Genomic DNA, 11,418 nt, shown 5'->3' on the forward strand with positions numbered 1-11,418 from the left:
TATTGGAGCCATTAACCAATGGGTAAACATCTGCAGTAAAATAGCGGAGAGAGGAATGTCAATTGTGCATTTGCAGTGTCCGTCCCCTAATAATGCCCACAGCCATTTCTAGGCTGCTTTCCTCAACCTGCTCTTTAACTGTCCTCGTGTCAGAGACTCAACATTTTAATTTAACTGAGCAACTGCAGGAACAGAGTGAAACGGGCCTGCTTGTGTCACTGGAAACAGTGTACGCTGTGAAGAAATTGGTACAATTTATAAATGAATCTCCAGGAACGAAGGTGGTCAATACAATTGTATGAAAACAGTAAATGAAGTCGCTCCTTATTGTTGGATGAGTCCTGTACGAGCAGAGATTATAACTTTATTCGCGAGAGAGGTCTGATTAAAATAATGTCCTAGACTTTGAGATGTTTGTGTTTCATCCACTACATAATTTACATTAGAGTAAAAGCTGCTGATATAATGTGTTTGTTCAAGTGGCTGTAACTAATAGCAATGATCAGGGGTATAACCGTGTCAGTGGAGACTTATCTCCTGTATATTCAGGGCCTGTTGGAATGGATAAGCTCAGAGTGCGTGCCGGAGCTATGGTATCCAGGCCAACAGTAGTCGCTGCTTCTCACAAAAATGCATTCTTCAGTTATCTATCAGATACAACGCATTTACCATCCTGTTCTTGCAGCAGTTGGAGTTCCTGGTAGGCCGTTTTCTCAGCTCTTAATGTTGTAAATCAGTGTTAACTCTGCTGTATTCGCAAATTATTTTTTCTCCCATCATGTTTTACACAGTTACCGGTTTAGTTCTATTGGTCCAATGATGTTCTTTCGGTTTTGTAGTAGTTATATTATATCTGTAATTTGGGTTGTGTATCCAAACCTGACATTTTTAATGGATTATCCTCTGTGCTGAATGAACTGTTGAATAATGGTATCTCCTTAACTTCGAAACTTTTGGTCTTGTAGGACTTACATTATGTCTGTAATGGTCTTTGCATATGCAACGCTGGCATTGTTGTTGGACTGTTCCCTGTACTGAATGTACTGGAGTCAGGTGTGTGGGCGAAGAGGTGATATCAGGCCATCAGAAGCTGTTAACAGTTTCATGTTGAACTCATCTGTTCAATCATAATTATTCAACAATGTGCCTTCAGTGATTGATAATGAGGCAGCTCACGGTCTCAATGTTACAAGGAGGCAGCACAATAATAAAATAATAAAATAAGAAATAGGAGCAGGAGTAGGCCATCCGGCACCTGGAGACTGCTCCGCCATTCAACAAAATCATGGCAGATCTTCTACCTCAACGACCTATTCCTGCACTACCCCCATATCATTTGATGCCTTTAATATCTAGAAGTCTATCGATCTCTGTTTTCAATGTATTCAATGACTTAGCCTCCACAGCCCTCTGGGGTAGAAAATTTCAAAGGTTCACAAGTGTCTGAGTGAAGGAATTTCTCCTCATCTCTGTCCTAAATGGCCTACCTCTTATTCTGGGACTGTGACCCCTGGTTCTAGCCAAGGAATCTAGAATCGCCAGCCAAGGAAACACTCTCCCTGCATCTAACCTGTCGAGCCCTGTAAGAATTTTGTACGTTTCAATGAGATCACCTATCATTCTTCTAATTCTACAGAATACAGGCCTAGTCTACTTCATCCCTCCTTATTTGACAATCCTGCCATTGCAGGAATCAATCTGGTGAACCTCCGTTGTGCTCCCTCTATGGCAAGTATATCGTTTCTTAGGTAAGGAGACCAAAATTGTACACAATAAACCAAGTGCGTTCTCACTAAGGCTCATTATAATTGCAGTAAGATATTTTTACTCCTGTACTCAAAACCTCTTGTAATCAAGGCCAACATACCATTTGCCTTCCTAATTGCTTCCTGCACCTGCATGTTAGCTTCCATTGACTCATATATAAGGGCACCCAGGTCCATTTGAACATCAACATTTCCCAATCTCTCACCATTTAATAAAATACTCTGCATTTCTGTTTTTCTACCTCAGTGGATAACTTCACATTTTTCCTCATAATATCCCATCTGCCATGTTCTTGCCCACCCAATTAGCCTGTCTATATCCCCTTTAAGCCTCTTTGCATCCACATCACAACTCACATTCTCACTTAGTTTTGTGTCATCAGCAAACTTGCAAATATTACATTTTGGTCTCCTCATCCAAATCATTGATGTAGAATGTGAATAGCTGGGGCCCAAGCACCGATCCCTGCGGTACCCCACTAGTCACAGTCTGCCAATCTGAAAAAGACCCATTTATTCCTACTCTCTGTTTTCTGTCTGTTAACCAATTCTTAATCCATGCCAGTATATTACCCCCAATTCCTTGCGCTCTAACTTTGTTCACCAACCTCTTGTGTGGTACCTTATCGAAAGCTTTCTGAAAATCCAAATACTCCACATCCATTGTTTCCCCCTTATCTATTCTACTAGTTACATCCTCAAGCAACTCTAATAGATTTGTAAAATATAATTTCCCTTTAATAAATCCATGTTGACACTGCCAAATCCTATTATTAGTCTCCAAGTGTCCTCCCTCCCCCCACACCCCCTCCAAATAACGATTCAGTTTATCTGGGATTTCAATTAATTTATTGGTTAACTTTGTTATGAAATATTGTTTCACATGGCTACTGAACTCAGTTTGCTGCTGACACTTTCACATCTCCTTCTCTGCTTCACTGTGGATGAATTCACTTACTGTCGCTGGACTTCATTGTAAAATGAAATGTGTTGACGTTAGTACACGTTATATCTGTTGGAATCAGGAACCCTTCTATTTATCTGTAGATTATACGTATGATATTGGCATTTTGTTAATTGAACAATCCGGCCATCTATCACTTTACTTTATAATTAACGGAGATGGAATCTCAATCATTGTGAGATGTGTCTGGAAGAGGCTTGTGACTCTGTTTATTCCATAATTTGTAGATGATGTGAAAAGTGTAGATGAACAGGTGGAGACTTGAATGATCTGTTGAAACATTACACTATTCCACAGACGCTTCACTATTTAACAAACTGACACTGAGAATAAGATCGGTGGGACACGGGACTGGTGAACAGAATGCAGGCGCAGGACGATAGGATTTAATCGGATATGAAAATCGATTTGAGAAAGGGAGTAGAGTGAGTGATGGAGAGGGCGACTGAGAGGGAAAGAGAGAGGCTCTGGTGTGAATAATTCATGGGAATGAACTGCTGAAACTTCCACTACAAAGATAAATAGAAAATGTGACTTGAAGGTGTTATTATGATGTGGTCAGATTAGGTGAGTTTTTATTGTGGGACTCGCTCCTTATGTTTCTATCCCTGTCATGTCCTCAGTCTGTTTTTTGTGAATGTGCTTAGTTTTCCAACTTAACACTAAACATGATTAAAATTTACTTTAAGAAATCAATCAGTAATTTCTTGATCGTAATGAATTATTAGAATATTGTATGTTAAAAGCACGGGTGAATTCAATAAAGAACGAGGTTAAGTTAATGAATACTTTCCAATTTAATTTTAATTGAATGTACAAAGTAAATTTAATGAACACATGTCAGACCCACCACAGGTTCCCTGACACCAACAAACACAGAAACGAACTGTTGAATTTATTAAAAATAAAAACAGAAAAAAGCTGGAGAATCTCAGCAAGTCAGGCAGCATCTGTGGAGAAAAAAAATGAGTTAACGTTTCAGGTCGAAGACCATTCATCTCAATATATTAGTTCGATTGTGTTACTGGGACCTATAGATTAGATTTCCACTAATTCTCTGATGAAGTCTCTCTGTGTGAATCCCAGCCTCTCCTCCAACAGCATTGAATCCTGTGTCTCCTCGTGCATTGCTTCAGTTTATCCAATTTCCCAAACTATCTTATCGTTACTCCCGTCCAGCTCCACCATTTCCTGTCCTTGTCTCTCTCCCAATCTCACTCACTGGCTTGGTCTTCAGCTGCGTCCTCAAATCCGATCCGAAGACTGAATCTCACGAACGCCGCTTTCGGGCTTTCCCGATTAGTGCCAGCCCCTGTCGGCTCTCTTAAACCAGAGTAATAAAGTAGCACTTCCCCCTGTCCCCTTACCTTTCCGGTCTTCGCTCTCTTTCCAGAACAAATCCAGATTTAATCCTTTGGATTCCTGGTCGGTAAAACCCTTTTCTACTTTCACCACCGGCACTGCGCCCTCACTCAGCCTTACCAGTGGATCCGGTGCTCACTTTATCACTTTCTGCATCGATTTCCCAATTCATCATTAAACATTGTGTTTGAAAACATCTCTCTGCCCGAAAGCGTTGCCCAGGTCAATGAATCAATTTCTACCCTTTGATGCAGCAACAAAGCTGGAAATTTCACCCCAGATCTTCTCATGCTGCTGCTTTGGCTCCAGGTCTAATCAGTAATTTATCTGCTTCCTTTTCTCTCTCTTACAGTTAACTTGATGGCGATTGTGATCCTGTCCAGAGGAAAGTGCGGTCTCTCCAAATGCATCTGTCGCTACCTGGTGGGAATGGCAGTGGCCGATCTCATGGTCGTTATCATTGATGTGATACTGAGATGGATTAATCTGTTGTATTTTCCAGTTTCATTCCTGGACATTACGCCTGTGTGTAGTCTCATAATCTTCTTGGGTAATGCAACCACAGTGGTTTCTGTCTGGCTCACAGTCGCTTTCACCTTTGATCGATTTGTGGCCATTTGTTGTGAGAAGGTGAAAACGAAATATTGCATCGAGGAAACGGCGGCTGCGGTTCTGGGGACAGTGAGTGTGCTGGGCTGTTTAGAGAGTGTCCCCTGGTACTTTGTGAATGAGCCTCGATATATAATGGATAATGTTCCCTGGGGTTGTGAGACGAAACCGAGCTTCCGTGCTTCCCCTGCATGGGCGGCATTTGACTTGTTTCACCTCATTTTAACCCCCTGTGTCCCTTTCTTTCTGATTTCGTTGCTCAATATTCTGACAGTCAGACGTATTTTAGTGGCCAGTCGAGTCCGCAGGGGACTCCGGGGCCGCAGCGATGGAGAGAATCACAAGGACCCAGAGATGGAGAACCGAAAGAAATCCATCATTTTGCTCTTCAGTATATCGGGCAGCTTTATACTGTTATGGGTGACACACGTTGTATTTAACATTTATTTGCGAATTGCAGGCACTCGGTCTTATTCCTCCTACACTGACCCTGTTTGTATCACACAACAAACATCAAAGATGCTGCAGCTTCTCAGTTCCTGCACAAACACGTGTATTTATGTCCTGACCCAGACTAAATTCAGAGAGGAGCTGAAGAACGCGGTGAAATACCCATTGATTCTAATTGTCAAATTAGTGAAATCATAGAAAGAGCCGAAGGGCTTCAAGCACTGGTATAAATCCCATTTCATCCTCCATCCCCTACATTTCCCATGGATGGAAAGTACATTTTATATTAGCAGCATATGAAATGATCTTCAATCTGATTCTGAAATATTTTATTGATAATCTGACCAATTGAGGCGAGATTTGTTCTGCAGACGAGACATGAATTGTTGCTCAAAATGGAGGCACTAAAGAACTCAGCTGGACTTTAACTAACAAACTAAACAAACCTGCCTTTTAAAGTAGTTGCTGTGAGCCTGATCAGAATTGGTGCTCTCCACATAATTGGAGAGGATAGAGACAGGCAGACTTTCAGACAGGCAGAGGGAAAAGCAGAGACACACAGAGGGAGAGAGACAGTCAGAGGGAGAAAAAGAGAGAGGCAGAGAGAGAGGGAGAGAGACAGAGAGAGAGAGACAGAGAGCGAGACGTAGGGAGGGAGAGACACAGACAAACGTGCAGAGGGAGAGACAGAGTGAGAGAGAGGATGAGACATATAGACAGACAGACAAATTGACAGACAAATAGTGGAAGAGACAGAGAGACAGATGGACAGAGAGAAAGAGACAGAGGGACAGATGGACAGACAGACAGAGGGATAGGAGAGATAGAGACAAGCAGAGGCAGAGAGAGAAAGAGAGAGAAACAGGGGAGAGAGAGAGAGAGACAGAAAAAGAAACAGACAGTGCGAGACAGAGAGGCAGAGAAAACAGAGAGAGACACAAAGGGGGAGAGGGAGACACGTACACAGAGAAACAGACACAGGAGCATACAGAGAGAAGGGGAAGGAAATAGAGAAAGAAAGAGACAGTGAAACTGAGGGAAAGAAAGCCTGGACGAGTGCGAGAGAAAGAGCGAAAAACTAAGAGATAGTGATAGGGGTGGGAGAGAAAGGAAGAAGTAAACCGAGAGAGAAAAACAGAAAATGAGAAAGAAGGAGAGAAAACCAGCGGGGCAGAGACGGTTACCAAAAGAAGAATGGAGAATTGCAGATAGTGTTTTGTCCTTCCAGGTATAACCACTTGCATCATCCCGGATATAGAATTCCCTTCTATAATTCTCGCTTTAAATTTTACCCCCACCAATATCTCCCACTTGCCTTAAGGAATAAAACGTTCTTGATATCCCTCTATCGAACATTCCTCCCGTAGTAATCACATGCAACATACATTCATAGAATCTTACAACACAGAAGGCGACCATTTGACCCATCGTGCCTGTGCCGGCTCTTTATAAGAGCTATCCAATTAATCCCACTCCCCTGCTCTTTCTCCATAGACCGGCAATTTTTTCCCCTTCAAGTATTTATCGAATTCACATTTGAAAGTTACGATTGAACTTGCTTCCAACGCCCTTTTAGCCAATTCAATCCAGACAATAACAACTCGCTGCGTAAAAAAAAGTCTCCTCATCTCCCCTCTAGTTCTTTTGCAAATTATCTTAAATCTGTGTTTCTGGTTATCGATTCTCCTGCCAGTGGAAACAGTTTCTTCCTATTTACTCTTTCGAAGCCGCTCATAATTTTGAACAGCTCTATTAAATATCCCCTCAACATTCTCTGCTCTACGGAGAACAACTCCAGCTTCTCTCGTCTCTCCACATAAATGAATTCCTTCATTACTGGTACCATTCCAATAAATATGCTCTGCAGCCTCTCTAATGCTTTGACATCTTTCCTAAAGTGTGGTGCCCTGAATTGTAAACTATTCTCCAGCTGAGGCCTAACCAGTGATTATAAAGGTTTAGCCTAAATTCCTTGTTTTTATACATTATGTCTCTATTTATAAAGCCACGGATCCCGAATGCTTTTTTACGAGCCTAATCAATCTCTCCTGCCACCTTCGAAGATTTGTGTACGTAAGCCCCCAGGTCGTTCTGTTCCTGCACCCCCTATAAAATTACACCATTCAGTTTACATTCTCTTTCCTCATTCTTCTATCGAAAATGCATCACTTCACTCTTCTTTACGTTAAATTTCATCTGCCATATATCCGCCCATTTCACCGGTCTGTCTATATCCTCCTGAAGCCTGCTACATACCGGTAACTACATTGTGCAGAACTATTCCCGTAGGAGATTCACTGCTGCTTCTGGAGAGTTTGTGTTTCTGTGCTTGTGTTTGTTTGCGTGTGTGTGTGTGTGTGAGTGTTTAAGGGAGAGAAAGAGAAAGACAGAGACGGAGAGAGACATGGAAAGGATGAGACACAGTTAGACAGGCTGACAAATACATTTTACAGGCAGACATAAAGGCAGAGTGAGAGAATGACAGAGGCAATGTCAGAAACAGTATAGAGATAGAGAGAGATAGAGAGAGAGACCAGGGAATGGAGAGACAGAAAGGAAGCGGTGGGAAAACGCAAAATAATGGACAGTGACTGAGGAGGAGAAAGATAAAGTTTGTAAAAAAACTTAAGAGACATAAAGACAGACAAGGTTCTAGACGGAGAAACAAACATAGTCAGAAAAAAAGACAGAAAAGGAAAAGAAAGAAGTGAAGAGACTGAAAGAAGGCATAAAGCGGGCCAGAGGAAAGAAGTGATATGGAGAGAGACAAAAATAAAAATAGAAAGAACGACACGGAGAGAGGACATAAGGACTAAAGAAATGTAACGATAAAAACATAGAAAATTAAGACAGATTCAAAGAAAAGGGAGGGAGCGTGTGTGTGAGAGAGATAGAAACAAGTAGGGACAGAGACAGAGTTACACAGAGGTGGAGAGAAATAAAAAAGCGTTAATAAGAAAGGAGAGAAAAATAAAGAGAGAAAGAAAGTAGATAAATATATAGCGAGAGAGAGATAGAGGGAGTTAGAGCGAAAGCAGACGTGGATGGAACGAGAGAGACACTGATAAAGAATTGCAAAATGATAGAAGCGGAGAGGCAAATAGACCAAATAAATCAATTCAAAATAACTGGAGACTATGAGAGAGCCAGAGCAGGAGAGTGTCAGAGATAAAATGACAGTGATAGAAAGTGAGAAAGCGAAATAGAAAGCAAGGAGAAAAATAGTAAACAGGGGAGAGGGGGAGAAATACAAAGATTAACACAAATATAGTAAAAAAGGGAATGAAATACAGAAAGAGACGCAGAAAATAGATCGAGGTGTCAACTAGCAACAAAGAGAAACAAGTGGACAGAAGCAGAGGTTGAGAGTAATAAACGAACAGAATGAAACAAAGACAGATGAAAAGGAAAGGAAGAAGAAACAGATAGATAGAAAGAAAGGAGAAAATTGGATACACAGAGAAAAGCAAAGGCAGAGATGGACAGAGACAAACAGAAAGATAAAGAATGATATGGAGATAGAGGTGGAAAAACGAAAAGACAGATGAAGTCAGAGAGAGAGACAACAAGCAAGAGGAACAGGGAGGCAAATGATAAAAAAGACAGAGAAGGCAGACAATGAAGACAGGCAGTGACATAGAAACAGAGCGAGACGCATAGAAAAAAATTCAAGAATAACAGATAGAAAAGGATAGAGACATAAACAGTGACTTAGAGACAGAAATGAAAGTAGAAGTGGAAATAACAAGATAGAAAAAATACGCAGAAAATAAACAGAGATAAACGATATACACGGCGAACGGGCACAATGAAAGATGCACAAACCTGGAAAGAGACAGGAGGGTAGAGACAGGTGTGAGAATAGAACACAGAAAGAATTATATAACCAAACAAACTGTGCAATCAGCCTGGAGTGTTTGAGTGCTGACGAGTAGAACAACACCAGCTGAAACAGGCAAGCCAACTAACGTTTGTTCTGGGGTACACTCTTATAGATTTAATTTTGACATTTCCAAAGGTGATGCCTGGAGGTTGCACAATAAAGTCGCTCAATCTTGTATAATTTTCCCTGCCCATTACTTACTGCGGAGTAATAAACGAAAGCATGATACTGAATTAGATTCAGCATGTGTGAAGGTAATGGACTCTTTAAATGTTGAAGGACTATTAAAAAGTATTGTTAATGGGCAGATTGTAAAAGATCGCACAGCAGAGGATAGATGAACATATCAACAAGATCGATTCCAGGGAGTCTGGAGGTGGTTTGGGCACCTGCCTAATTAATTTGGTTGCGTTGTGGATACTGAGAGAACGCAAGTAAAGTGTCAATCAATCGTGGGATGTATTTGTAGAAATCTATTGTTGAAAGCCACTTCCTCACTGCAGGTTTACAGATTGTCTGTGAAGCAAATGTTTACAAGAGAAAGCCATGCTGCAGAACATCGCTAACAAAACACCTGGAGTCTTCACTGAAAACTTGAACCAACCATGAATATATAATTTTCATTATGGGGTTAGTCTAAGATAAATATTTGATTTCGAAATGGTTATGCATTTGGGAAATTCAGAAGGTGTTTCTTTTATTGTTGCTAAAGCAATTCTAAGCCAGATATAAACCCACGATGTTGTTTTAATTCTAATGTCATTCTTTCCAATGTATTAATAATAAATGTTTAATTTATTTATAAAGCCATGGATTGTGACCACCACATTCTTTAGGAAAAAGAGCTCATTAATTTAATTATAAAGTTAAACCACTCAGAGATAAAAAGACATTGCCCCAAAATAAAGTGTAAAATCACTTTGTTCCTATTTGTCCTATAGTTTTGGTGGAGAATGCGAGCATCCTAATTTTTCATATCCTAATTTTTTTTGTTCTAATTTTGAAATCTTAGCTTTAACATCCTGAGATATTTGATTTTACAAATAAGTATTAGAAAATATTGTATGGAATTTTTAGGCATTCTGTGGTATTTAAAAGTAACAATCGAACTGATTTTACCTCACATGGCAGCTAAGACACGACTAATTGAAGCTGAAAGAAAAATTTTATGTTTTATGTTCAAAATTGATGATTTTAAAGATGAATTTGAGATATGGAAAGACTCCTACGACAAAATGGCAATAAAAGAGCTGCATTGACCTAACTCCAACGTAGCAAATGTTGAGGCTCCAATAGAACTATTTGACTGACAAAAAGAAGGATTAGGTAGAAGGAATTGTTAAATTAGGAGGACTTTGGTATTTTATGAAGCAATGTTTAATATCCCGGACAATCGTCGAACAAACATATAAAGAGACAGGAAATCAAAGACTGGAGGGTGGAGACAGGAGTGAGAATAGAACACACAAAGCATTACATAACCAAACAAACTTGATCAGTTAATGAACATAGTGAGTGGTTTGATCAGTTAATGAACATAGAGAGTGGTTTAATCAGTTAAGGAACATAGAAAGTGGTTTAAACAGTTAACGAACATAGACAGTGGTTGGATCAGCTATCATTAGTGGCAGAAGAAACCATAGAAGCAGTTTCCAAAACACTGGGGAGTACATTTGGTACATACCACAATAGCACTATAACAATAATAGCAACTTATGCAATGCACGTCCGATGTACAACCTAGGGATTATTTTAATAGACTTAAAACTTCTATATTTTGGGTGCAAAAGACTACCCCACAGTTGAGGAAAGACAATTTAAAGACCTATATCCTGAATCCCTGCCATCTAGGACTAAAGGTATACTTACTAGGGATGTAAAAAGAATGGATAATTCAGAAGCTGAAATTCTTTATGATAATAAATAAGAAGCAAGAATGCAAGTAAATAAAAAAATGAAGCTCGGGTAACAGTGAGTTAGATTAGTCGTCCCTTGAAATGGAAGATGGATAATAAAACATGCAAACTCCAATAAATGGGGACTAGACAATAGACAGAACAAGTCACTCCAGTCAAACCAACAATATGGGCAGCCTGGGAACCCATATTGGAGAAACAAAGATGATCCCAGTCGAGGAGATGACCATCATGGGCAGAGTTCTAGCCAGCAAATGAGGCCCAAAGTTTCACAGAAATCCATCTAGAGGACAGCAAAGCAATTTCAATGAGCAACTAAAGAAGATGGAAAGTCTGTTTCAAAGGTTCCTCTTAAATCAGTGTCGGACCAACCCAGGACCTGTGGGCGGAGGAATTAGGCCCACACAAACGGTTGGAAACACAGACTTACAACGTGATTGACAAATGGAGACTGTCTGCCCTATTGCC

The 11,418-nt window shown here is 40.3% G+C and overlaps 1 protein-coding gene across 1 annotated transcript; it reads left to right on the plus strand.

Annotated features, from left to right (window-relative positions):
• Positions 1-630: 630 nt before the first annotated feature.
• On the plus strand, positions 631-5,349 carry LOC137331636 (probable G-protein coupled receptor 139). Its single transcript, XM_067995569.1, has 2 exons — positions 631-700; positions 4,445-5,349. Exons 1-2 carry the CDS (start codon positions 631-633, stop codon positions 5,347-5,349), a joined length of 975 nt encoding a protein of 324 aa, XP_067851670.1.
• Positions 5,350-11,418: the final 6,069 nt, after the last annotated feature.

This window comes from Heptranchias perlo, chromosome 2 (genome assembly GCF_035084215.1).
Source record: "Heptranchias perlo isolate sHepPer1 chromosome 2, sHepPer1.hap1, whole genome shotgun sequence".
NCBI lineage: Eukaryota > Metazoa > Chordata > Chondrichthyes > Hexanchiformes > Hexanchidae > Heptranchias > Heptranchias perlo.

What these genes read in the sequence shown, in the direction of transcription:
- LOC137331636 (XM_067995569.1), top strand. Translation starts at nt 631, where the DNA reads ATGCATTCTTCAGTTATCTATCAGATACAACGCATTTACCATCCTGTT. An exon ending in TGCAGCAGTTGGAGTTCCTG is followed by an intron (nt 701 to 4,444) that starts GTAGGCCGTTTT and finishes TCTCTCTTACAG; the next exon opens with TTAACTTGATGGCGATTGTG.